At 64.7% G+C, this 27172-nt stretch overlaps 1 protein-coding gene across 5 annotated transcripts in view; it reads left to right on the top strand.

The window, feature by feature from the left end:
* Positions 1-27172, top strand: part of PRDM16 (PR/SET domain 16) — a 273604-nt gene that overhangs the window by 235106 nt on the left and 11326 nt on the right. For 4 of the 5 annotated variants that reach the window (XM_037146942.2, XM_053660278.1, XM_053660277.1 and 1 more), the window contains 8 exons: positions 4854-4956; positions 10370-10574; positions 12248-12395; positions 12653-12806; positions 16655-18065; positions 20161-20248; positions 22880-23049; positions 23588-23665. In XM_037146942.2, coding sequence (XP_037002837.2) covers positions 4854-4956; positions 10370-10574; positions 12248-12395; positions 12653-12806; positions 16655-18065; positions 20161-20248; positions 22880-23049; positions 23588-23665 — 2357 coding nt within the window. The remainder of the gene's footprint in view (positions 1-4853; positions 4957-10369; positions 10575-12247; positions 12396-12652; positions 12807-16654; positions 18066-20160; positions 20249-22879; positions 23050-23587; positions 23666-27172) is intronic. The other variant, XM_037146943.2, reaches the window with a different exon arrangement.

The raw sequence follows: 27172 nt of genomic DNA, 5'->3' as shown, positions 1-27172 counted from the left end.
TACCATTTTCCCTTTGAAAGCGAGAACGGCAGGGGGTTCGGGTTAGCCCGTCCAACCCAGGCCCCAAAAGACTGAAAAACACATCCACTCTCTCTGAGTCAGGAAGGTGTCCGATCTCACGGTGGCTTCTTCAGACCAAACCGACCCTCTTGTTGGCAAACAAGATAGACACCCAGCTGACGGCTCCATCAGAGTGCGGCCCGGCTGCAGTCCCTTCTCAGCCACGCACGCTTCCCCCCTCTATCGAATGGGGCGCTCACTGCCAGGAGCGACACAGACCATGGAACCGCGACCAGCAGTTTATACACACAGAGCGAGAGAGAGAGAACGCCCAGCTCCAAACCGTACCGCTGGGAGATAAGTGTGAGGATCTGTGTTTAATGTTTAAGTGGCTGGGAAGGCGGCAGAAGAACCACAGCAAAGTGTAAAGATTCCACCAGATGCAGATCAGGTACCAAGGCTTCCCCTTCCTCGGCCAGCCGCAGGGCCCCGGCGCCCGCAGCTCTCCCAGGGAGAGGTGGCCCACCTTTCGGGGACGCAAATAGTAAAGACACACAGTGGCACCTCCAAAGTCCCAGAGCGGTGAGGCCGCACGGGAATCCACCCTTCAGTGTCCTCAAGAGACAAAAGGAAAGAAGAAAAGGCCCACCCAAGCATGAGCCTCAGACTGACGTCCTCTCTCCGGAGGACGGACGGGACAGGTGGCCGTGCCGCTGTATGGCCCTGCGGGCACCGGTTTCGGGGACGCAGGCTCCCCGACTCCCCGAGCCCCGTGCTGCCTCCGGGAAAAGCCCCCTCACCGACCGCACCAAGGAGCTCGGTGAACTCAGGCGCGGCTGCATTTCCAAATCCAGGGCGACAGAGGCTGGTGGTTCTGTGCAGGACAAGCAGCCGCTGAGACGTCACAACTCCGTCACCCGAACACCCCTTTCCAGCCTCTCGGGCTGGTCGGACCCGGGTAGCGGGGTGGTCCGGTCCCTACATGGCTTCCGAGTTCAGAAAACCCACTCGCTCCCCCGGGAGGGGCCGAGCCAGAGGCCGGGCTGAGTCCCTTCTGCCCGGGACAGTGTGCGTTTCAACAGAAGAATCCTCAGCTTAAGTAGAAATCAAAACTGTGGAACTTCAGTGCTTATATTAGAAGAGAGTATTTATCCTTGTGAATTGATTTGATATTCAAAAAAGAAAACTTAAAGAACTGTATGGAGAAAGTATCCGAACTGACAGCTGTTGTACATACAAACTATTTCTTTGTCTTCGAGAACGTTGGCGGGGTGGGGGTGGGGGTGAGGTTCATTTTCCGAAAGACCCACTGGAAACAGACACTCGAAACCCAGCTCTTCTGTGGCAAGTTCTCTGCCCTTTGTTGGGGACGTGGGCACGGGTGTATCCCTCCCTCTGCTCACCCATGAGGAGTGCCTCTTGCACCCCGGGGGGGATGACAGAGGGGAGAGACACAGGCAGGGCCAGCTGAGGAAGTCACAGCATCCAGGGCCCTGTTGGGGTGTCGGCTGCCCGCGTCCAGTAAAATCCTTGTCATTACAAAGAGGCCGGGACCACCGAAGCGAGGACTCAACTTCAGACCCAGCCTGTCTGGCAGCGTCATTTTCAAGGCCGTTTGGAGCCGACAGCTATTGGTGCTGGTAAACTCAGCGGTTGCCGCGGTGGCGGGTCTGAAATGGGCGGAGACATCTCAGCCTCGCTGGGGCGCAGGGCCCTGGCCCAAGGCAGGGCCCAAACAGGGTGAGCAACTCGGGTGGCTCAGAAAAAGGCACAGGTCCTTGGATCTGTCCCCTGAGCAAAACACGGTGTTCCCTTCCTGCAGCCAAGCCAGCGGGAAAGGGCTTTGGAGAGGAGGGTCCTTCCCCTGGAGAGACAGGCGCCCTCCCCGCCTGGGACAAATCCTGGGCTCAGCCTGGCCCTGCCTGCGGCTGACGTGGCCCTGGGGTCGGGGTATGAGGGACCCAGGGGCAGACAATGAACGGAAGGCGATGAGCCGACTCCCGGAATTTTAAGGGGCTGCAGTGAAGTATGCCAGGCCCGGAGGGCAGGGCCGCTTGGTACAGGGAAGGCGCAACTGGCCCCCCTCCAGCCAGGAGCAGCCTCAGTCCCACCTAAACCCGGCCTTTGTCCCGTGAAGTCGCGACCCGGAGGAGCAGGGACCAGGCTTTGTCAGTGCGTCTGGCTGATAAGGCTTTTGTGCCCCTGGGGACGGGTCGTAAAAACGCCAGCAGCTCCTGTGCGGACCTCCCCGCCGCTGGCTGGCGAAGACCGACCCCGCGGCCGTTGGAAGAGTCGGTGCAGATTGGCCCCTCCTCCAGGTGGAGGCGGTGGGACCTCGACCCCCACCCCAGCCCCGCCTGGGCCCGGCGATTCACGCTAATGGCGATGAATTCCTTCTGTAGCTCAAAGTCCTCCAGGCGGTCAAGGCCACCGCCCCACCGCCCTCGGGGTCCTGAGCTCTCGCCCAACAGGCGCGCACTCGGACATCAATCCTGAGGGTTGGGGGGGGGCGGGGGTCGACCGCTGCTGGAAAACTGCTCCCTGAGGCCCCGCGTCCTACACCAGCCCCCTGTGGCTCGAGGGGCGGAGGGTGGTCCTGCAGAGGCCAGGCAGCCTGGGGGGGCGTCAGAGGAGGGAGTCAGGTGGCCCTCGAATTGGGGGTGCGGGTGTTGAAGGGTCCCAGCTAGAAAGGGTGTGGGGGCGGGACCCTGGAGGCCTCGGAGTGTTGGTGGGGGTGGCCCTTGGAGGGGATGGGGGAAGGCCCGCTGCCCTAGGAGCCACCGGAGACCCGGAGTCCTTCCAAGAGGGGGAGGGGTGGGGCTGGTCCTGGGAGGCTGGTCGGCCCCGGGGGAGTAAGATGGGCTTACGGAGGAGGGAGGCGGCGGTGCCCAGCCCCAGAGCCAGGCCGGAGCAGGGACCCAGCAGCCGGGCTTCGGAGGACGCCGAGGCCCCGGAGGCGCGCGCGCGCGGAGCCGGGATGAGGTCAGAGCGCATGGCCCACCTCTCTGGTCCGGGGCCCTGCAAGGCGGAGGGCCGCCGGGCGGGTCCACACTGCCCTCTAACGGGGACCTGCGGGAGCTGCAGCTCGGCCCCGACCCTCCCTCTGGGCGCGTTACCGACCCCTGATTCAGCGACCCTGACGCCCAGGGACACTTGCTCAGAGCCTCGGGGGCCTTTCGGTCGGATTTTGAAAACCAGAAGCTCGAGTCTGACTTTTCCAGAAACAGTGGTTTGGCCACCGTAGTTTTTTTGATAAAATGATACAAATCCGGCATGTTAAGAACAGCTGGTTTGATTACAAAAGTTAATACGGTCTGGAGTCTACGCCACATTTTAAAACCCTGCCCTGAGGTTCCTGGTGGCCCTGACAGGCACGGCCAGTAAAACAACCCATGAGCTCAGGCAACGGGAACCTGACCCCGGGGAGGTGTGTGCTGGGGCCCAGGTGTTGCTGTGAGCGGTTCCGCTGCCCCAGTGTCCCCGGAATGACGTCCAGGTGGGTGTGGGGACACAGTGTGGGTAAAGTGTCCCTGTGGAGTTCGGGCTGGCAGCTCACGGGCACCTGCTCGGGGCAGAGGGGGACAGAGTCCGACAGGCTTTCAGGAAGCTCAGCGTTCCAGACGCTTCCCAGGACAGCGGGAGTGGGGGAGGCCGTGTGCCCACTCAGTCTGTGGGATGCCTGACCCCGTCCAGCTGCCGCGGGGAGGCCCGGCCTGGCACCTCCGCCAGCTCCTCCATGACGGCCTCTGAGCCTCCGCACCCCACCCCACCCCCTGCCCCGTATACCAGAGCAGGTGGGTCTCTCTCTGACCCGCCAACCTGTCCTGTGGCCCGGCCTTTGGGCTTCCGGAAGTTCTTTGGTTGCAGTTATCTGACTAGGGGCCCAAACACCCACATGCCAGGTGGTAGTCAGTGGGCTGGCCTCACAGATGCCCCGAGGTCTGATAATGCCGGGTTTCAGAGGCAGGCGGGTGCCAGCTTTGCTCGCGTGAGGAGTGGGGGTCCCCCGACCGGAGCACGTGCTCAGCAGAGGACCGGGACTCCCACTCCACACCAGGAAGGCGAGGTCCTCCCCCAGAGTCACCCAGACCTCGGGTGCTGTTCTCTGGGTGCCGTCTCACATGGGTGGCCCTGGCCACGCTGCCCTTCCGCGGTGCTGAGTTTCCCGGCTCCCGGGGGCCGCCTCCTGAGCCAACCGCCCTTCCCCAGGAGACTGACAAGCTGCAGGGCTGCCCACAGGACCGAGGCTGGACATTCCTCCGCGGCCTCTGAGCCGCAGCGTCTCCCCTGAGCCCTGCCCTGCTGCACCCTGTGTTCAGGGACGTCCCCGGTCCCAGATTCCCGATGGACTCGGGCATCAAGCTTGCAACAGGCACCACGGCCCTCCGCCGCCCCTACTCTCAGTGGGTGTTCACGCTCACGAGACACTTGCAGGGTCCTGGCCCCCGGCGGCATCTGAGTTCACGGCCACTTTCATGAACATCCACGCTCTTGACCCAAGGGCCCCCGTAGGGTAGAGGACGTCTCCCTTGCTCACGTACACATCAACGGAAGGAGTCACCCGGGCCCCCTGCCTCCTGCCAGGACGCTCCCTGCTTCGGAACTCTGGGTCTGCCCCTCATCGATTGAATCTCACATCCTCTGTATGACCCCCCAAAACTGGATGAAACAAATGCAGAGGGGACTGCGGTTCTCTTGAGCACGTCAGGCACAGCCCCCGCGGGGAAGCTCTCCAGAGTGACTAGGAGCCAGGCATCCCCCGCCCCGGGTGATGGCCCGGTGTGCGAGGCGCGGCTCTGGCAGCGCCAGGCAGGACGAGCTCACCCACCCCCGTTCTGGTCTCTCCACCCTAGATTTATTACAAAGTCATCAAGGACATCGGGCCCGGAGAGGAGTTGCTGGTGCACGTGAAGGAAGGCGCCTGCTCCCTGGGGGCCGTGCCCCCCAGCCTGGACGGTAAGCTCCCCGGGGCCCCTCACTTCACACACTGCAGGGCCAGGCCCCCAGCTGCCCTGCCCAGGCGAGCAGCCTCCCAGCCTCTGCCCTTGGCTCTCCGCTTCCGCGGGGTCTGCCCTGCGTTCAGGACAGGACTTCAGCCCCCGTGGGGCACGGGTGTCCTGTGGCGTTACCTCTGCAGTGGCAGACATTTTCAAAAATGCCGTTGTTATTATTACTAACAGCCGCAGCGTCGTGGGCTGTCCCTGGTTTTGTGACTGGGAAATGCTCACCTCCCAGGGCCAGGTGCCCCGGGGGAAATCTGGGTCTCGCTCTGGAGAGGACAGTGACGCAGCCGTGACTTTGAAACCAGAGCCCGCCTGTAGCTAAAAGGAGGCCATCCGGGAGAAAGGCTGAGGGCCGCGTGCTCGGGGAGAGGGAAAGGCGAGGCCGCGGCCGGTCCTGGGTCGGATGCCGCTCCCTCCTTCACCGGGACGCAGTGTCCCTGTCTCGTGATGCCTCCCCCGGAGCCTGGCCCGTAGCACACTTCCCTCCCTCGACCTCCCACCCCAGTGTGTCTCTGTGGAAGGTGCAGAAAAGTCCAGTGGCGAACAGGCGAGGGCGTCCTGGACACGGACTCACGTCCTGCCCCCACGCAGCTGTGCCCACACGTCTGGGGGTTCCGGAGCCGGGCTCAGTCACCGAGGAAAAGCCGGACGGAGGGACACCTCGGGACTGGCCACCAAGTCCCCGTGGGCCGCCTCCAAACAGGCGGCAGCTTCTCTTCCACGCCAGCATCAGGCGCCAGGGTGGGCGTTGGGGTTACCAGGAGAGACTCCCAGCTTCCCGACGCCGTTTATCTGTTTGTCGAGAGTGGGACCGGCGGCCAGGAGCCAGGCCTCCCTGACGCCGCAGTAGCTGGTGGCCCTGAGCTGTCCCAACGGCAGTCGGCCCAGAGGACGGCTTTATGAGCCGGAGCCCGTCCGTCCTGTCCTTTGACGTGTGGTTTGAATTAGGCCCTCGAGCAAAGAAAAATAAACGGCGGAGGTTGGGGTGGCCGGGCGGTGGTCTCGTTTTCCCTAAGCAGTTGTGGAAAGACCTCTGCATCTTCGGGGGCGTGTGAGACCCTGAAGGTGAGTCCGCCCAGATCGGGCAGCGTGGTGAAGATGGCTGTCGTTTGCCTGACAAAGTTTCTGTCTTCCCCAAGGTTTCAAAAACCTTGATCCCCACTCCCCTTCCAGCCCCCCATCTTAAATAACCCAGGTCTACATTCTCCTATTAGTGTATCAAACATTTTCGGGCTAATTGCTTGCCACACATGATCGTCCGACATCACCTATTTGCCTTTCCAGACCCTCGGCTGTCAGGATCCCTCCCAGCAGCAGCCCCCTGCGCCGCCACCCCCCCCAAGTCAGGCACAGAAAGAAAACGTTCCTCACTAAGATAATTATCATAAAAGATATTTTATCCCAGGCCCAGCTAACTGCATCAGCCCCTTATCATGGCGGGAATTTGGAGTGGGCTTTGCCCGCCCCGAGCCCCGGGGCTGGTGGATTAGCAGATGCCACAGGATTGTGCCCCCTCGGCTCTCCGAACCCATTAGGCACTGGCTTGTTTTTCCGTTGCATTCCTGCTCCACCAGCAAAAGTTGCTGATGGCCCTTCGGAGAGGCAAGCGGGGCGCAGAGCCGACACCCAAGCCATGTGGGCTTGCGTGGGGGGTGGAACGTCTGCCCGGCCGCAGCCCCCACAGCCCCTGACCCGGTGTCCGCGAGGAGACCGCTGTTTCGAGTCTCCATTACGTGCCCTTGTTGGGGGCGGCGAGGGGGGGCCTCGCCCGGACGCGGTTCAGGTCACGTGGAAGAAATGGCGGCCCTGGCTGGCCGCGGCACTGCGGGAGGGTGGCCGGCCCACGCTGTCTAGGCCACAGCTCTGCGGAGGCGCGAGTCCCGTGTTCCTCCCCGTGAGTCAGAGCAGAGGGGGAGCCTATATGCTCATCGACGCCGGGACGTTTTGTTTCGTTTTTTACTCTTTCAATGGAGAGGGGGAAGGTTCCTCTTTCAGGACACCTTCATGCTCTTGGAAAAAAGTAAAGAAAATAATTTCCATCTAAATGTCCTTTTCTTTTGAGAAAGGCTCAACATTAACTTTCCCCCCTCTCCACAAAAAGGGCAGAGGATGCCACAGACAATGTGATACAACACAATGTAACACAGTGTAACTCGCTGCAATGTAACAACACAATGCCATTTGATTCGATACAATGTAACGTGACATACCCATACTCTTCCAGGCTTCGGTAAAACAGAACTGCTTGCGCTGCAAAGGCCACAACCTCGAGGGCCCTGTGCGCCCCTCCCGCCCCGTCCCGCACACCCCAGCCGCTCCTTCAGTGCCGGCCTTACCTGCGTGGAAGGCGGCTGGGACTCCCGTCCACACCCCAGCGTGGATAGGCGCGGCTTAGACCCGTCCAGGGCCTAGCCTGGCCCTTTGACTGGGCAAACACGGGCTGTGGTGGAGTGGGGGGCGGTGCGGGAGGGCGGACGTCATCGCCACGGGCCAGTGCCTCCCCGCCAGCCCCCCAACGCCATCAGACTGAGGATCAGGCTGCAGTTTCATTTTAGATCCAAATTCCACATCAAAAGTGGGAAAATCAGTTGGTTAGAGTTATGGATGCCCGGGGCTGGCAGTTGCTCTTTGTTTCCAAATCGCAGCTTCTCCGATTGCTCTGAGCAGGGTGCGGAAAGAGGAAATCCAAGCCGGCATTTCTAACTCGATCGTGGCGCTGGTGTGAGCGCCTGCCGGGGCCCAGCACGCCTGAGAGGTCCCGCAGGACAGTTCCGTGGGGTCTGAGTGTCCAGCTCTGTTCTGAAACGGTGCCCAGACGTGCAGGGGTTCCAGAGTTCTAAAGTCAAGGAAGGCTGCAAGGGGTGACAGCTAGTCCCCAACTCACAGGCCTGCATGTCACATGGCCTTCTGGGAAATGGAGACTCCGCCACTGGTTTCCAGGGCGCCGGACACGGTGGAGGCCGCAGTCACACGGCTCTGCCGCCTTGCTGGGTCCCCGGGCTAGTTGTTCCGTCTCTCTCGGCCTCAGTTTACCTGTTGGAGAGCAGACGAAAGCAGAGGCCCCAGCTGGGTGCGCTGGGGCTAGTCCGAGACTCCGATGCGTGAGTGCCTGGCGGTCCGGGGCTGGCGCCTGGCCCCGCCCCTCGGCGTCCGCGTCACTTCTGTGACTTCCCAGCAGACCAGTTTCCCCGAGAGGAGTCGGCACTGCAATGCTGGTTTAAGGGCAGCACTTCGCAGGCGTTCGGGGCGATGATTTCATAACGATCCTCATCCCTGCCCCCCTCCCTAACCCGTGGACATGGCGGGGATCCCACCCTGGCACCCAACACCAGCTCAGGACCTCGGTGGGATTTGTTCCAAACCTTTCCCGGACGTTGCTCTCCCGTCCGCCTCGGGCCCCGCAGCCCACGTCCCCCTGCCCAGCCAGCTCCTCCTGCTGTGGGCGGGGACACACAGGGCCTGTCAGCAGGTGTGTTTCAAAAGCTTGCGTACAGGTCATGGGCACAGCCGCCCTCCCTGTCTCTGCCTTCCAGGTCCCTGGTCTGTGTGGGCCGCTGGCCTTCTTGCCTCTTGAGTCGGGGGCAAGTTCCAGGACAGTGTGTCCGGAAATATTTGGGCCCGAGGCTTCCAAGCTCCAGAGGCCAAGGCCCCTGCCCCCACGGCCACTGTCTCAGAGCAGGGCCGACAGCGTCCCCATTCCCTGCACCGGGGCTGCCTGGCCCGCCCCAGACACGTCTGTCCTCTTGTCCCCAGCAGACATCTGCCTGTTCCCAGAGGTGTGAGCCAAGGCCGCATGAGGCGAGGTGATGCCTGTGTATCTAAGGGTCCAGCCCCCCGCCGTTCAGCCGGCCTCTCCCCCTCAGGTGTCCCCACCGGAGGCTCAGGTGCCCACCACAGGGGGCGCCTACCAGTGCCTACCTGTTGGCTCATGGAGGCATCTGGTCAGGAGGAGGTGGCCCACCCTTTCCCCCCCGCCCCCACCCACACCGCCCAGGCCGGGCGGCTGCTCACCCTTCCTGGGCACTCAGAAGTGTCTGTGGCGGTCTCTCTGATGCCCGAAGGGGCTGGAGGCAACCCCCATCTGCTGCCTCCCCCGCCCCAGCCTCCCTGACCTCTGAACCCCGAGGGTCAGGCCCTGCGGGCCTCACTCAGCCCAGGTCGGCCAGGTTCCGCCCAGTGCCAGGCCTGGGGATCTGTGAGCCTGTGCACACACGCACGTGGGCACGTGTGCTGTGTGGGCACACAGCACACACACTCATATGTGCATGCAAAGGCACATGCAACGTGAGAGCACCCACATGCAAATGTGTGCTCATTTATACATGTGCACATGCAAACACATGCATACCTGACACACATGTGCACGTGACACAATGCAGCACACACGTGTGCACAGAAAAACACACCCAAATGCCCAAGCACACTCACACACACATGTGGTTCGAAGATATGAAAACACCAATTTTCACACACATAGTCACATGTCAAAGCACGCACGCACGCTCATGCCTGTGCACGCATGCACATGGACACAGATGTGCACCAAGACAAACACTGGTGCGGGCACACAGAAATGCTGACATACTCGCACAGGCGTGGACGCCCGTGTGTGGGAACAGTCATGCACACACATGTGTGTCACACAGCTGCGTGCCGGTGCACGAGAAGCACACACGCACCCACACACTGCCTCCAAAGCGGACGCACGAGGCCCGTTTGTGCGGGCGTTCTGGGCGCTGTGCTCTCTCTCCAGCCCTGGGTGGGACCCAGGGCCCCCCTCGGGCGGGGAGGGGGCTTGTGGAGGGGACACCGCTCTCGCTCTCGCAGGGAAAGCTGCTGTCAGGCGTCTCCGAGCCGGGGGGGGGGGGGGGGGCTGGGACGGGCCGGAGGTCGTCCCCCCAGGAAATTGACAGCTCCGGGCTGATTGTTTGGCTTGGCAGGCCGGTCAGGATGCCGCCTCGTAAACTTCATAATAGCCGCCCCCCTTTTAATTTGTTTGACCTTGACGACGGTAATTTATGACATGCATTAGAGCTCTGTCATCTTTCTTCTCCTAATTCATAAACAAAGCACTTGGCCTGGCTCCCTTCCCCGCTCCCGAGCACCGGCCTTCTCCAGCCCACGGAGGCCCGCCGGGGAGGGGGGCCGGTGCCGCTCAGCGTTTCTGTACGTGTGGGCCCTGGGTCCCCGAGGCCTCCACGTCCCCGGGGCAGCCACTCCTGGGCCCGGGAGGAGGGCAGGAAGGAAGCAGGGGTGGGAGGGGGCAGCCGGTGCGGGGTAGGCTCCCGGGGCCCCGCCACCCTCCCCCTGTGGGCCCTGGGGGCCGGTGCCAGGCCCCCCCCCATCCCGAATGCTCTCTCTTGCAGAGGAGCCCACGTTCCGCTGTGATGTGTGTGACGAGCTCTTCCCGTCCAAGCTGGACCTGCGGCGGCACAAGAAGTATGCGTGCGGCCCGGTGGGGGCCGCCCTCTACGCGGGCCTGGCCGAGGAGCTCAAGCCCCAGGGCCTGGGCGGCGACGGGCGGGCCCTCGAGTGCAAGGACTGCGAGCGGACGTTCCCGGACAAGTACAGGTGCCGCACCGCCCCCGCCTCCCCTCCCCAGAGCCAGCCTGCGGCAGCAGGGGCGGGGGCCCTCGGAGCACAGTGGGGGCCGTCAGAGGGGCGGAGGCCCTCGTCTCGGACAGGCCGAGGCCTCCAGGGACAGGTGGAGAGGAGCGTCCCCTCCAGCGGCACAGGCTCAGGGCGGGCACCCTGGCGGCACACGGGGCACCGAGGCCAAGCAGGCCCGTGAGCCGGCTCTGGGCGCCCACAGCTGTCACCGGCTCTGACCTGAAGGTCAGGCCCTGGTCAGAGCCCCCGGCCCTGGAGGACCCACCTGTTGTCCAGTGGCCCTGCGGTTCCTCGGCCGGAGACAGGTGTGAAGGAAGTGAAGGGGCGAGGCCGGCCCACCAGGGTCGGGCCCCAGGGCTGCTTCTGTAGGGAGGTCCGAGGCCCAAGTCAGGGGGCCAGTCACCCCCCCCCTCAGGGCTTGGTGAGGTGGCCTGACCGTCTGGACACACAGTCCACTCCCCAGACAGTGGTCAGTAGTGGGAAGAAGCCACCCAGGGGCCCCCGACCTCCATCACAGGTACCAGCATCGGCTTCCCATGGGCAGTGTCCATCTGTCCCAGACCTGGCAGAAAAGGGCAGGGCGTGCCAGGCCAGCTGTGTGATGCTGGACACCGTCTGCCGGGAGCGGGCCCAAGCCGCCCTCCACTGCCCCAGAGCCAGGCCGGCGTCCGAGCGGGAGGAGCCCAGGAAAGCCGGGCCTCCTAGGGTCTGCAGAGAGAGAGCAGGGATGTGGGGGTCCCGTGCTCCAGGGGACCTGGAAGCCTTCTCCACCACAGGCCTCTCCCCCTGCCCTGGAGAGCATCCCCCAGGGCAGGCGTACAGCCCCTCCAGGTCACTAACTGGCTGCGGGGTTGCTGGGGGGGGGCCAATGTCCAGCCCATCACAGTCTCCCCAGCGGCGGGAAGCCCTGCACCCAAGCAGATGACAGAAAACCAGCATTTGAGCAAACCCTGACCGAGGCCCTGGGCGGCCAGCGCTGCCCAAGAGGGTCCGTGTTTTCTATACATAAACACATAAATCACAATTAACGACAGGGAGAGACATACAGTCCGCCAGGCGCGCAGGAACCGGGCACTTCTGATCTGAACGGATGGCTGGGCCCCGTAATTAACGGGCCGTGATGTCTCACCACTCGGCTCATGAAGATTAACGGGTGTACCTGGGCCAGGAGGAGAAGCGGGGAGTCCCCCCGAGGGTTGGGGTAGCTCGCTCATCCAGGGCCCGGCCCTGCCCAGCATCTGCTGGCTGCCCCCCCCCGCCCCCCACTCCACCCCATCCCGTTGGAGACCTGCGCCTGCACCCCTGGCCACCTCTTTGTGTGGGCACCGCGGGCCGACGCCGCCTGGCTTGGCCGGCGAGCACCCTGAGGCCACTCAGGGGTGGCCTCAGCTTTCCTGGGCCCTACTCCCACGGTCGGGCTCTCTCGAGTGTTGCAAGTCTCTGAACCCCTTCTTCTGCCCAAGGTCAGCTTCAAGGTTAAAACCGTCCAGAAGAGAGGCCAGAAGTGTGGGCTGGGGACCCCAGGGGTGGTTTCGGAGGGGGGCCACCTCCACCCCTCCCTCCCAGGGGCTGGCTCTGGTCCCCGTGGGGGGCGGGGCGTGGCGGGCCGGCCGTGACGCGTCCCCCCCATGCAGCCTGGAGCAACACATGGTGGTGCACACGGAGGAGCGGGAGTACAAGTGCGACCAGTGCCCCAAGGCCTTCAACTGGAAGTCCAACCTCATCCGCCACCAGATGTCCCACGACAGCGGCAAGCGCTTTGAATGTGAAAACTGCGTGAAGGTAACGTGCCTGCGTGCTCCCCCTCTCCTTGCCCCTGCCCACCGCCAGCACACCCAGGAGAGCGGGTCTCCAGGGAGGCAGCCCCGGCACCTGTGAGCGCCTGTCCACTCTGAGTCCCTTCTCCCACAACTTCACGGCCACAGCGGAGGCCTGCCCTGGCCAGGCCCGGGGCTGGGGCACAGTGGCGAGGGAGGCCCCGTCAGGCGGCCGCGGGAACGGAGCGGGCGGGGCGCCCACGCCGGCCTCTGTCCCCTCAGGTGTTCACGGACCCCAGCAACCTGCAGCGGCACATCCGCTCCCAGCACGTGGGCGCGCGGGCGCACGCCTGCCCCGACTGCGGGAAGACCTTCGCCACGTCCTCGGGCCTCAAGCAGCACAAACACATCCACAGCACCGTCAAGCCCTTCATATGTGAGTCGACCCCGCCACCACCACCCCCCCCGGGCCCCGAGGGGGGCAGGGCCACGCCAGGGCACAGGGACCCCCTGCCAGGCCCATACATTGCACTGAGGCCGCCTTTCTGTGGCTTTGCTCATCGGACCCTCTATCTCGTGACTCGTCTCTCTGGCTTCGCCCTCACTTTCTCCTCCCGCCCTCTTGGGTCCCTCCCTGCCACTCAGCCCTGCAGTGGCTGAAGGTGGGGGCCGGCGGGGGTTGGGGGGAGGTCAGAGGGACTGGGCATCAGTCCTGGGTCTGGTGGCAGGAGCCAGCAGCCACCTTCCTTGCCCCGTCCCCTCCCTGAACTCACACTCCTCCCCTACTTGAGCCCTAGGAGTTATGATAATCCTGGTGACACTCACTGAGTCCCACAGGGGAACCACGCAGGTGGCAGGGCCCAGCGGGAAACTACAGGGTCCAGCGCTCACGTAGCGGGCCGCCACCGGAGGAGGCGGGGTCAGGCGGTGCAGACATTGCCCCCGTGACCGTGACAGGCGTGGGAGCCCGGGTGGGGACTTGCGGGGTTAGGAGGTTCCGTGGTGCTGGGAGGCCAGGATGATTGTGACAGGAGTCACTAGCAGGGACTGACAGCCCTGGGCCGAGGGGACACCTGCAGAGGGGAAGTCGGGACCACAGCTCCGAGCACAGAGGGCTTGAGGCCAGGGGTCTGCAGGCAAGTGAGTGGCGGGGGTCAGCAGGAGTAGGGGCAGAGGTCGCAAAGGGCCAAGTGCCAGGGGCCTCACCGGCCCGCCCCGGGAAGTGACCCCAAAGGCTCCCCTCTACCTCCCAGTGCAATAAGCAGTCGAGTTACACAATAAACCCTGCTGAGTCGCCACTCACACCCGCACTGAGCTGAGTCGCCGTTTCACAGGTGCCGCCTCGGGTGCCCTCACGAAGTCCTGGGAGCAGGGCCTGCACTGTTTCTAGGGACTGATCGGGAAGTGGAAGCGTCAGGACACGAGGGGCAGGCGTGCCGGGTGCTGCTGCAGAGCCCTGGTCCTAGTTCAAGGGCGCAGGCTCTGGCCCTGGGCTGCCTGGCCGGGCACATCTCAGGCTCCGTTGCATCAATGTCAGGAGGGGCGACCCTGGGCGCCTGGGGCGCTCTCACCCCTGTGGGTGAGACCCGTTCAGTGTGTGTGTGTGGCAGGGGGGTGGGCATACTGACCTGCCCGCAGCCCCCAGCCCAGGCTTCTCGCTGTCCTGCTAGAGACGGCTTGGACCCAGCACACCCGGGGCCCTCGCTGCCGGGCAGAGGGGACACAGAGAGAGTGGGCTTGCGGTGGGCCAGCCCGCAGGCGTCGTCTCTATGGATCAGGTCCTGCCCCAGGCCCGGGCGAGGGGACGTCTGAGTGGGGCTGTGAGCGGCTCCCACTCCGCCCCATGGTGGGGGCAGGTGACTCCTCTGCCAGGTCCTGGGAAGGAGTGACTGTGTGGCACTGGGGCTGGGGGCCATGACTTTGCAACTGGGACAGCGCCCCAGCATGTCCCGCCGGGAGGGGCGCATGTGAGCCCACCCTGCAGGGCTTGGAAACTGGAAATCTGCATACAGGTTCGTGAGGGGTGGCCTCGCTGGGCACGCACCCACCCCCCCAGAGCCTCCCCGCCCCCCCACAGCCCCGCAGCCCAGCCCCAAGCCCCCACCTCGGTGCCCGCACAGACCGAGCCGTCGAGGCTTCTGGGTGGTGTCTGCACACAAGGTCCGGGACACGTGTGTGTGTGTGAGGGGGAGTCTGAGCGCACAGGTGATGTCTCCTTGTGCACACTTTTCAGAAAAGGATCTTATCTAGAGTGAGTGCAAATGCGTGTGAGCGTGGGCATGAGTGTGCGTGTATGTGTCGGGTGCCTGACTGCATTTGCATGGGTGTGTCTGAGTGTGCATGTGTACACGTGCTTGGGCAGGTGTGTGTGAGTGTGGATGTGTACGTGTGAGTTGGTGACTGCATGTGGGGGGCGTCTGGGGGTGAGTGTGTGTGCATGGCTGTGTGGGGAGTGCACCCACACGCGTGCCCTTCACAAAAAAGAAACTGAGGCGACGAGGGTGAGCCAGGCCCCTCTGCCCCCCAGTAGGGCCCTGCAGGTGCCCTCCGTCAGGTGCGGGTCCCCACGTCCCGGGGTCTCGCTCGGCCTCTGGGCAGCTACTTCCCCTGCCGGCTCTGAGCCAGCTACCAGCCGTCCCAGGTCTGGGACCTCAGCATCCAGGGGGACTCACTGTAGCCCCCACGTTTCGGCAGGACCCCTCCATCGTGAGAGCGGGTGGGTGAGGACCGAGTCCCCCGAGCCCCCACGCCCAGGCACCTCTCCAAGCCTGGGATGACGGCAGCCTTGAGGCACTGACAGATGCCCCCCAGGGTCAGGACACAGCGAGGTATCACTGGTTCTGTGCAGCCGGGCCTGAGCTGAGAGGGGCCTTGCCTGCCCTCCCGCGCCAGGGCCAGGGGGCCCGAGGGTGTTTACAGACGCCCGTGGAGGCGCCTCGCCCCACAGCGGCCTCCCAGAGGGGCAGACTGGATTCGGTGAGGCAGCGCTCCCCCCAAGGCCTTGAGAACGCCTCGCCCTGCAGACAACCAGGAGGGCGCCGGGCTAATATAAACAGACTGGGATTAGAGAACGTGGTCATCTCAGGGCCCCGGCTCGCAGCTCACAGGGCATGACGTCCGGGCGGCGGGGATTGGTGGTGAGAAAGGCACACGCTGAACTCCGCGTTGCCACCGGGGCTGCATCGAGGACCCAAACTGTCAGGCAGGGAGAGACGCATGTGGGGTGGGGGTGGGGGTAGGGGGCTCCTCCCGCCGCTGCAGAAATGGGGGAGAAAGCGGGGCTGCTGATGCCCTGAGAGCTGCCGCAGGCCCTCGGGGAGATGGCTGAGACACCGTCCCCTGGGCTTCTGGGTCCTGGGCTGTGCCGGCTGGCGCTCCCCTGCCCTGTGAGAGCAGAGCCGGGCGCTGGCTCTTCACCCCAGTTTGGGGAGGGTCCACTTTTCCCTCACACGGACCCAGCCCCTCTCTGCAGGGCCCTGCTGGGCCTTTCCCCCACCCCCACCTCAAGCCACCCCCAAACAGCAACCACAGGAGCCCGGACTCCCCAGCTGAGAACCCCTGCACAGGCCGGCCGCCCGAGACCGCTCTCTCCTGGGTGCTGGGCACAGGGCCTGGGGACAGAGAGAGGGGACAGGGGAGCTGGGCACACTGTGAACTCGAGGACATGGGCCATCTGTGGGGCGGTCAGGGGACCCCTTACACCACGGAGTGGCAGCACAGGCGTGGCCAGGAAGGGGGCTGGGGGCTCAGGCCAGCCGGCACAGCAGCCTGCACGGCTGGGTGACCTTGCCACAGGAGCCGTTCGGAGGACCTCGGCCCCCACGGCACAGACACTCAGGCAGGAGGGTGCCAGCAGCGGCGCCCCACTTCCCAAAGGGGGTTGGGGCCTGTCCGCGCTTCACGGGGGCCACAGGGCATCACTGGTCCTCGTCAGCTTGTGCTGGTGACCAGAGGCCAGTCCTAGGGTGGTGTGTACATGCACACACGTGTGTGCGTGGACATGTGTATGCAGGCACACACATGCAGACATGCACACACGCTCAAGCACATGGGCGGTGTGCGACAGACACGTGCACAAATCTGTGTGCATGTCACACGTGTGCATGTGTCACATGACACTTTGCACATGCATCTACACGCGTGCGTGCACGGACGCACGTACAGGCTCGCACAGGAGCGCTGGCCGCTCCGATCCCCGGTCAGAGGTGCCCCGGCCCCTCGCCGCCCGCCGGCGTTTCCCGGTAATTCCATAGCGTGCCCGTCTGCTCTCTGCTGGCCTTTTAGGTGAGGTCTGCCACAAGTCCTACACGCAGTTCTCCAACCTGTGCCGCCACAAGCGGATGCACGCGGACTGCCGCACGCAGATCAAGTGCAAGGACTGCGGGCAGATGTTCAGCACTACCTCCTCCCTCAACAAGCATCGGCGCTTCTGCGAGGGCAAGAACCATTACACGCCGGGCGGCATCTTCTCCCCGGGCCTGCCCTTGACCCCCAGCCCCCTGATGGACAAGGCGAAGCCGCCCCCCAACCTCAACCACGCCGGCCTGGGCTTTGGCGAGTACTTCCCCTCCAGGCCGCACCCGGGCAGCCTGCCCTTCTCCGCCGCCCCGCCAGCCTTTCCCGCGCTCACTCCCGGCTTCCCCGGCATCTTTCCGCCTTCCCTGTACCCCCGACCACCTCTGCTACCTCCCACGCCGTTGCTCAAGAGCCCCCTGACCCACACCCAGGACGCCAAGCTCCCCAGCCCCCTGGGGAACCCGGCCCTGCCCCTGGTCTCCGCCGTGGGCAGCAGTGGACAGGGCGCCGGGGCCGCCCCGGGGCCCGAGGACAAGTTCGAGAGTCGCCTGGAGGACACGTACCCTGAGAAGCTCACGACTCGGGGCAGCGACCTGTCGGACGGCAGCGACTTCGAGGACGTCAACACCACAACCGGGACGGACCTGGACTCCACCTCGGGCTCGGGCTCGGACCTGGACAGCGACGTGGAGAGCGACCACGACAAGGCCAAGGCCAAGAGCAAGGCGACCGAGGGCAAGCCCCACCTCGGGGCCAGCGCGGCGCCACCAGGAGCCCCCAACAGCGTGGGCGAGGTGCCCGTCTTCTACGCCCAGCACTCCTTCTTCCCGCCGCCCGACGAGCAGCTGCTGGCCGCGTCCGGGGCCGCGGGCGACTCCATCAAGGCCATCGCCTCCATCGCGGAGAAGTACTTCGGGCCGGGCCTCATGGGGGTGCAGGAGAAGCGGCTGGGCGCGCTTCCCTACCCTTCAGTGTTCCCGTTCCAGTTCCTGCCCGACTTCCCCCACGCCCTCTACCCCCTGGCGGACCGCACCCTCGCCCACAGCCTGCTGGTCAAGGCCGAGCCAAAGTCGCCCCGGGACGCCCTCAAGGGGGGCGGCCCCAGTGCCGAGTCCCCCTTCGACCTCACCACCAAACCCAAAGAGGCGAAGCCCCTCCTGCCGGCGCCCACGGCAGCCCTGGTGCCGGGCGAGGAGCAGCCGCTGGACCTTAGCATCGGCAGCCGCGTCCGCGCCAGCCAGAGCGGCGGCGGGCGCGAGCCCCGCAAGAACCACATCTACGGGGAGCGCAAGCCGGGGGCCGGCGAGGGGCTGCCCAAGGCCTGCCCCGCGCAGCTGCCCCAGCAGCCCCCGCTGCACTACGCCAAGCCGTCGCCCTTCTTCATGGACCCTATCTACAGGTATCCACACGCCCTGTCCCACGCTCTCCCGGGGCCTGCAGCGGGGCGGGTGGGCGCAGCCCGCAGGGCCAGGCTCTCGGGCCCCTCCCCTCCCCCCGCACAGGGCCGTCCCTCTGTCTCATCTGGGCCAGGAGCCCGCACCTGGCATTCCTGGGCTGGGCGCCTGGCCGGGCCACAGTAGGAGGGCAGGGCCCCGTCTCCTGGCTGCTCGAGGTTCCCTTTTCCTGGCAGCCACTGGGCTACCCCCTGGGCTGACTGAGCCCCTCCCAAACCCCCGCCGCCAGCCCCACGCCGGGCCCCCTTCTGTCTCCAGTGGTCACCTCTGCACCAGCTCTGCCTCCCACAAAACTTGGATGCTCTCTATCTCCTCTGCCTTTTTCCTCTGCACAGCCGCAGCCGGCTGTTCCTAGTGACTCAGGGAAGCCGGAGAAGGAGCCCCTGTCCCCGCAGGGGAGAAGGGAAAGGAGGGAGGAAAGAGGAAGCTTTGGAGGGTTTGCAGAAAGTCAGTATCCCTTTACTTGGGTAGCCTGCCCCGGGAGGGGCCAGCTTAACCCCTGTGCCCAGTTTCTGGGGAGCCTTTGATCGGTGGGTTTGCTAGGCGGGAGGGGGCTGACCCCCACCAGGTGTGTCCCAGGGAGCTGGCCGGCTGGGCCCTGAGGAGAGGGCTGTGCCCGTGGGCGGGTGGGGAGGGACCCTGGAGTGGGGGCAGCAGGCCGACGCAGGCCCCACCCCGAGTGCGGAGGCCCGTGTGCCCACGCGTGTACACGCACGCACTGGAGCAAGTGAGCATGTGGCCACCCTGAGGGCGGGCCAGAGCCTGGGATGGGCCTGCGGCGGGTGAGGCCGCAGCTGCTGAGGGGCATGTGGGAGAAAGGAGACCGGTCAGGCAGAGGTGCCAGCGAGGGGAGGGTGGGTGAATGCGCCCACCTGGGCCCCCCTTTGCCAGCCTGGCGGGCTGGCCACCACAGGGCAGAGGTCAACAAAAAGGCAGGAGGAGAGATGGGGACTCGCCATGCGGGTCCCCGTGGGAGGCTGAGTCAGGCACCATGCTCCTGCCCCGGCGGGGGCCTTGGTCCAGCCCTCAGCCAGTGTCCACAGCCCCCCACAGAGTGACGTCATTCCTGCGGGAGCCCAGGGGTCCCACAGCAATCCTGAGTCAGTTCCCTTCTTCTCCCCCTGGACCGGGCTGGGGTTTCACAAAGTCACCTGCGAGGGGCCAGCCCGGTGGTCTGCTGGCACTCAGCCCCCTCTCCCATGACTGTCCCCTGTCCTGCTGCGGCCAGTGTCCCAGCCGGTCCCCTGGAGGGCGGAGTCCCATGTAAAAGCGCTGGGAGTGCGGCACCAAGCGAGGCCCCTGCAGGAGCCAAGCAGGAGCCGCTGGGCCGGAACTTGTGCCAAGGGGCTGCGTCTGCGGGGGCGGGGCAGGGCTCCCCCAGGCCGAGGCTGAACGTCAGTCCTGCGGGAGGCTGGGGCAGGCGAGGCCGGAAGCGGTGAGAGGACTTCAGATGGGGGGACCACTGGATGTGCCCTGGCCACCTCCGCTTATCCCACGACTAACAAAGTTGTCAGTGGCGTTAGGCCACGAGTTTTGGGTAGGACCCTGCCTGGCTTCGTGAGGAGGCTCTGGTGACTTCCCCAGTGAGGCCGAGCACCTCACACCAAGGGCTGGGGGGACAGGGAAGTCGGGGTGTCGGTGGCAGCTTCCCCGTTCTGCGGTGACAAGCCAGGGACCGACCCCGGGCAGGGCTGGTGCACTGGGGCCACAGGAAGGGCCCCAGGCTCTAGCGTTGGTGTTCACACGCCCGGCGCCCGGAGCTGGCAGGGGCCTGGGGACACCAGGGAGACTCGGAGGGGCCCGGAGCTGGGCCTGGGAAGGGCAGGGCGTGGAGTGAGGGCTCCTCGGGCAGCTGGGGGCTCTCGGAAGCAGTGGGTTGGCCGGGTCACAGATGTCCCCGGGCTGTGGGGTGAGATGATCATCTGAGGGCCATGGACGCAGGTCCACCATGACGAAGCCCCCACCTCGCAACCCTTGGGGCCAGGCAGGGGCCCGGCGGGGCCACCGGGGGGGTACGTAACCCTTTGTGTTGCTGTCCAGCAGGGTGGAGAAGCGGAAGGTGCCGGACCCCGTGGGGGTCCTGAAGGACAAGCTCCTGCGGCCGCCCCCTCTGCTCTTCCACCCCCAGGTGAGACCTGCGCCTGGGCCTCAGCTGCAGGGAGGGAACCACAGCCCGGGGCAGACACACCTTCCCCACCTGCCAGTTAGATGCCCTGGGCTCTCCCCTGCAGACTCCATGAGTCACCGCCAGGAGGAGTGAGGAAGGAGGCTGGTCCTCTGAGTTGGCAGCACTGTGGGTCCCTCGGAAGCATCTGAGGTCCCCCACCCACAGGGGCCACCGGCCCCTGACTCGGGCTGTAGGAGGGGAATGACCCTCAGCCTCAGGGGGGCGGTGGGCAGAGCTCTGAGGGAACGGATCCACGAATTCTGAATGTAAGAGGAAAGAGAGGAGACACAGCAGGGGGTGTAGATGGGTGGGGGGCAGGCCTTTCTGGGGCACGCAGGTCGTGAGGGTGCCTGGGTGGACAGACCAGGAAGGGGCAGCCCGTGTGTGTGGAGAGGGCAGAGTAGGCCCAAGGAGGCCGGATGGGGGACAAGCGGAGGGTCCCGGGAGGTGGGGGCAAGAGGGGTGCCCTCCCTGGCAGCTGGAGAGGGTGGCGAGGCTGTGGTCCAGACCAGAGCTTGGGTCTGGGCAGGGGAACACCCACATGCCACCCTGCCAGGTCTGCAGGGGGCGGGCACAGAGAGGCCACAGGGCCGGGCAGAGTCTCCCAGTCCCCTGCCTGTATACTCGCCAGTCCCGCTGCGTGGGGCCCGGGCCCCCAGAACCACAGGCCCCTCCCCCTGGCCCGGAGGTCCAGGCGACTGAACCATGGTGCGGGTCGGACCCGGACCCCAGACGGGGCGTTGTTCTCCGTCTGGGAGCCCCCGCCTCGGACACACGGGCCAGGCTGTGAGACCTTCGCCCTGCCCGGGCTCACAGCTAAACTTAGAGCCTTCCATTGTTTGGCCGGGCTGAGGAGGTTGGTTCGTAACTTCCCCCAATTTTCTTCAGAACAGGCTGGAAAAAGCTGACAAGCCAGCAGGCACATCCTGTGTTTGTGTTTGCGGGAGGGCCGGGCCCTCTGATTGGGCCCGCCGCGGGGCCCCCGCAGGGCCCACCCAGGCCTGAGGAAGAGGCACCAGGCCGGGGGACCATTGTCCCTCCTGTCTGCTGGGCCTGTCACCCTGCTTCCCCCCCGTGGGCCAGGGCTGGGTGGCGGAGTGACGGGAGATGCCCAGGAAGTCACCTAACTCACTGGCCTGACCTGGGTAACTGATGCTCACGAAGGGCAGGGCCAGCCCCTGCAGCCGGATCCAGGCAGGGCCTTCCGCCTCTGAGGCCCGATGTGCAGGTGGGCCGCCCCCAGGGTACGGGGCGGGGAGGTCCTGCCAGGCCGTGGACCCTCCCGCCTCTGGGGGGCCTGAGGAGGCTGGGTCGTGGAGAGTTCCGGAGCCTTCCAAGACCGTGGCTAAAACCAAGACCCACAGCGGGTGGGCAGCAGTCTGCGTTCCAGGGGCCTCACTGTCCACTGCAGGCCAGTGGGAGGCGGGACAGCCCCTGAGGGCGCAGCTCCCGTCTGTCCCTCGGGGGCTCGAGAAGGCAGCCTGGAGCCTTGCGGGGTCCCCTCGCCACCTGGGCAGAGCTGGCAGCCCAGGTCACAGGTGGCCTGGGCTCTAATGGGCAGGTACCATTGTCCATTCATTAACTGCTTCCTGGGTGTTTTATTGTAACCAGTTGGTTGACCCCACCTCACACGCGGAGGGGCTCCGGCCGTCACAGAAGCCCTTCCCATTCAGGCCCCACCCAGCCTCTGATAGGGCCCAGCTCACAGTGGGCACCCTCGGGGCAGCCCCTCCACCTGGGGAGGGCGCTACCGAGGCCTCTGCCGCCCCATCCTCCCCTCCCCTCTCCTGTCCCCGAGACCCCAGGACTCAGGCAGCAGGCACAGTCTGATCATAACTCTGCCCCTACGTGGGAATGACCAAGGCCATGCTCCCTTCTTCCTAGCAGGCCCTTGACATCTCCAAGGAGCAGAGAGGCAGCTCCCTTTGGCCACAGCACCGTGTCCTGTGCCTTGTGACAATGGCACTCCCACCTCCACCATTCAGTTGGTGAAGTCTGGACTCGGGCTGTTGAATTCTAGTAGTTTGCCTGCAATTATGACCTGCTGCCACTAGGTGGTGGTGGTGCCTCTGGCAGTGATCCATGTCATAACCTGAGATTCAGGTAGCTGTCTCAATTTTCCAAGACTCAAAACAAAACAAAACAAAACAAAATAGATATAATTCTGTCTTTAACCCAAACTAGACATGGAGGAGGGCTGGCCTGGGGTCAAGCCAGCGGGGTGTCGCTGGCCCAACAGGAGGGGATGTGGACAGCCAAGGGCCCACCTCACTGTGTCCCTGACCCCAGAGGGGGGCTGGCGCTGAAGGCTGGTTCCAGCTCCCACAGGCTGGACCCTAGACTGTCCCAGGGACCCCGGGGGGACGAGCATGGCTGGCCAAAGACGGCGGAAGAACCCTCCCAGGGGCCCAGAGGACGCCCGATATCTGTCCCAGTGACATGCCGAGAGCCCACAGGGCCTTCCTGCCCTGGCCTGGCCCACGGAAGTGCTGCCACGGACACCCCTCCGATGCCCACGAGGGGGGCCTCGCTCTTTGAGAGAGGGGGTGGCTCAGGGGTGTCTCCCCGCCCCTCCCGTTCTCGTGCCAGCAGATGTCAGCCATCGAGACGATGACAGAGAAGCTGGAGAGCTTCGCGGCCATGAAGGCGGACTCTGGCGGTGCCCTCCAGCCCCTGCCCCACCACCCCTTCAACTTCCGGTCCCCGCCCCCGACGCTGTCCGACCCCATCCTCAGGAAGGGCAAGGAGCGGTACACCTGCAGGTGAGCCCTTCCAGGGGAACCCAGGCACCCAGTACAGCACAGTAGCGATAAATGGTCATGACCATGCAAAACAGGGGTGTGGGGCTGGACCTCCCTCCGCCTCCACGGGGCTATGTCCATATGAGCTCAAGAACTGCACCTTGGCCTGGCCAGCCGGAGCTTGAAGGCCCGAAGCCAGGGCTGCTGGTCGGTGTATGACTGCCGTGCTGGACGGGGACCGAAACCTCAGCTTTGGGGAGAGACCGCTGTGTCTGTCCCCAGCTGCCCCTGCCCAGCTAAGCCAGTCTCAGCCGGCTCAGCACCCCTGGACTCCAGGGAGGAGAGGATGCTGAGGAGGGGCACGGCTCAACAGGGCCTGGAAGGACAGTCCCTCTGCAAAGCTTAGCCGGGCCCAGGGGCAGCAGGAGACCCCGAAACCCAGGGTGTGTCGCCGGCCGCCTGCCCCAGGTGGAGGACCTCGGGGACTAGATGCCGCATTGGCGTGGGGTGGGAGCTGTGCCAGCGAGACTCGGCCTGACAATTTCCCCCGCCCCGCCAGGTACTGCGGGAAGATCTTCCCCCGGTCTGCAAACCTCACGAGACACCTGAGGACCCACACCGGGGAGCAGCCGTACAGGTAGGAGCCCGCCCAGCCTGGGATGGGCGGCCTCGGCAGCCGGTGGGAGCCAGCACGCGCTCCCTGTCACTCCTTGGGCCCCTCCCCCCGACCCGCTGCCATCCTGTGCCCTGCGATGTCACGAAGATTGGGCAGCAGGTGCCCGGCAGGCCTCTGGAAACCTCCCGCCAGCCGGAGGAGGGTGATGCCCGGAGCAGTCCTCTCCCCTGCACTGGGGTGTCCCCTGGGACAGGGGCTCAGAGCAGGGTCAGGCAGAAGCCAGGGTCCCGCAGGTGGCCTGTCGCAGAAGCCTTGGCTGCTCCCATTGGTGGCCCTGGCAGACCTAACCCCGGGCGGTGGACCAGGCGGTGCCTAAGGTGGGGTGGACAGGGGACAGGAGCACCGGGCAAATGCAGGTCTCAGCCCAGGCTTGGGGCGCCTGGGGGATTCGCTCGGCCCCCCTAGACAGCAGCCGTGTGTCTGTTCCCCACCTCACCCCCAGTGCCGGGGCGGCCACAGAGGCCATTGGGGGTGGGAGACCACTGCATTTCTCATTCACAACGAGGAGACGTGATCCCCATTTCAAAGACTTGGAACCTGCAGCTCAGAGAGACCCATGACTGGCCGGGTTTTCCCACTCAGTGTCGCTCTAGCTTACCTGTCTGGCCCTGTTCCCGTGGTCCCTGGGGTCTCCACGGGGCACAGGAGGGGCTGAGGGTGACCCCTGGCTTTCAGAAACCCTGCTGGGGAGGGGCCCGGCAGTGGACGTTTCAGATGAGGCGCACCGGGGAGACAGTGGCTTAGGTGCCAAGATGCCGTCCTGGGAAGTGGCTGGAGAAGAGCAGCCACGGGGGGTGAGGGGCCTGGCGTGGTTTCCAGTTGGTGACATGAGTCCCATACCTGGCCACGCTGAGCTTGGAGTCACCCACTGGCCCTAGAGACTCTGTGTGTGTGTGTGTTTGTCCCCAACCTTGGGGAGGGTGGCCACACGAGGCCCCTGCAGCTGTCGTGGTCCCCTACACCCATCTGAGACATAAAGAACATCCCCCCCCCCACAGCCTGTCCTGGCAGGATAAACGACCGCTCACACTCCTTACCACTGACTGGTCTGCTCCGCACCCCAGCGCCCCCGGCACATGGGCCTCCCTCCCCCCAAAAGTGAATGACCACACAGGCGGGCCCCCGCAGCGGGTTTGGCCCGCTCCCCGCCCGCCGTGTGTAGTTTCTGGAACGAGAGCCAACTTCTGGACAGCGTTCCGCGGAAGAGCCCCCAGGGTCCGGCGTGTTTATAGAAAAATGTGATTATCATTGATTTCTTTTGTTCTCCCCAATCCGCGAGGCTCAGCCTACGTAACGATGATTTGCTCTGAGAGTTTGCCCGGCAAACCCGGACTCTGGCTCCACGTGGCCCTGTGAGGAGGAGAGGCCTCTGGGGTGTGACTCCCGGTGACGTCACCAGACGCCCGGCCGACTTTGATCATTGGCAGGAATCAAGTTGGAAAAGGGAAATGCGCACATTTCGTCCGCAGAAACCCACCCAGGAGGGGGCCCCCCACCCCAGGAGGTTGATGAAACCGCCCGCCCACTGCCTGCTTGCGTGAGCAGTGCCCACCCGGGCCAGCACATGCTGCTGCGTGGGCGCCCCCAGACAAGCGGGCTTCTCCGGGGCTGCCCGGTCACCCGATGACGGGGGCTGCCTGGGGTCACCTAAGAGCACTCAGAAAGTGTCCCCAAGCCTGTCACTCCCTGAGAAGGAAAGACACTTCAGAGTGACTGACACGCTTGCTGGGAGACAGGTTGAACCTCAGGCCGCCGGCTCCTCCGGGCCCGACGTGAAGCGGGAGGGGGACAGTGAGCAGTCAGAGCTGGTTTCTCACTGTGCTGGCGAGCAGGGCCGGCCGAGAGGAGGTCAGGGGGAGATGCTGAACGAGGACTAAGGGGCGTCGCTGTCTCCGTCCATCCCGACGGCCATGCTTGGGGGCCTTCAGGGGCGAGAGTCATGCAGTGGGGCCTCAGGCCTCCACGAGCAGGGTCCTGGTGGCACCTGGGATGCCCACCCTGGGACTCAGGGACTCTCGCCTCTCTGTCTTTGCTCCGGCCTGTCTGGGGCTCCCAAGCTGCCATTTTTTTAAGCCAGACGCCTGCACTGGGCCCATGCCTGTCTGCTTCCTCTGTCCGTTTTATTTTTAGGGCTGGTGTCAAAATCTCTCTTTCTGTCTTCCTTTGCTTTTACAATTCCCAACAGCAACCTCCCTGTGATGATGTGGTCCCAGAGAGGACACTGCCCGGGGCCATTCGCCATCCCCTGCCCCTTGCAGCGCCCACTGTGGCCAGCTTCCCTAGGGTGGCAGCAGCGGTGGTCGCAGCAGGAGGCTGGAGGGAGGGCTTTGCACGCGCCTGCTCTCCGAGCCCGCGCACCGGCTCCTGCACAATCCGTCTCTGACCCAGAACCTGCTGCGGCAAGTTCGCTCAGCTGCCCTTGGGGGGGGGGGGGGCATCGAAAGGAGAAGCAGAGGAACGCTGTGCGTGAGCACAGCTCAGCCAGAAACACCTGCTGGGTGGACAGATGGTGAAGGCCCAGGCCTGGGCTGCGGCCAGCTTGGCCTTGCCCTTGGTCCTTCCCGAGCGACCCCCCTGAGGAGTAGGGCCATAGTCTGGGGGCCTGAGGTCATCAGGGCAGAGGGGATAGTGTCCCTGGAGAAGTGCTGATGACCAAGATCACTTGTGCGTGCCCATGCACATGTATGCACACATCACACACACCACACATGTGCACATACCCACACTGCACCTACCGCATGTGTACATGAGCACGTGTGTGCACATGATTGCATGATCACACGCTAACCCATGTACTCTTGTGTGTGGCCCATATGTACACCTGTTTGTGGACACACACATGCACACTAACATGTGTACTCAGTGCGCGCACACCTGCACACACCCACATGTGGAGTGCACACTGACCTGTACACACCGTGTGCACACGCACCAATGTATGTGCTCCATGCACACCCACACTGCACACCTGCATGCAAATGAGCATGTACACACATATGCACACTAACGTCTCCTGTGTGTGTGCTCCCCTGCCCACATGCATATACACGTGTGTGCGACTCCAGCGAGGCACACAGAATGGGAGGGAGCGTATTAGCGGGCAGTCACTGGCTCTGCCAGGACCCCTGCCACCAGGAGGAGGCCACGGGGGCGGCCGCAGAGCCCGGGTCGCAGGCTCCTTCGGGTCCCTCGGCTCTCTGGGTCTCCCTATTTCTGGCTTCTCCACGCCTGAATCGCTGAGCCCCGGCTCCTGCTCCCCCGGCGTGGGGTCCTGACAGTGGCCGTGCCGTGCCCTGCACAAGCGTCCCACACCTGCGGGGGCCTCGTCACATGGCAGGCATCTCTGGTTGTTCATCTTGTCTATTTGTTCAGATAAACCAGGGTCTCAAGAGAACCTTCTGCAGATGTGACAGAAGCCTTGGCAGGAAGGGGCATCTCCTAACCTTCCCGAGTGCGTCCGGCAGGCTG

Source organism: Artibeus jamaicensis, unplaced genomic scaffold (assembly GCF_021234435.1).
Source record: "Artibeus jamaicensis isolate MK-2021 breed Jamaican fruit bat unplaced genomic scaffold, CSHL_Jam_final scaffold_847, whole genome shotgun sequence".
In the NCBI taxonomy this organism is placed as follows: domain Eukaryota; kingdom Metazoa; phylum Chordata; class Mammalia; order Chiroptera; family Phyllostomidae; genus Artibeus; species Artibeus jamaicensis.
Note: the sequence above shows the minus strand (reverse complement) of the source record. Positions and strands in the feature narration are given on the sequence as shown.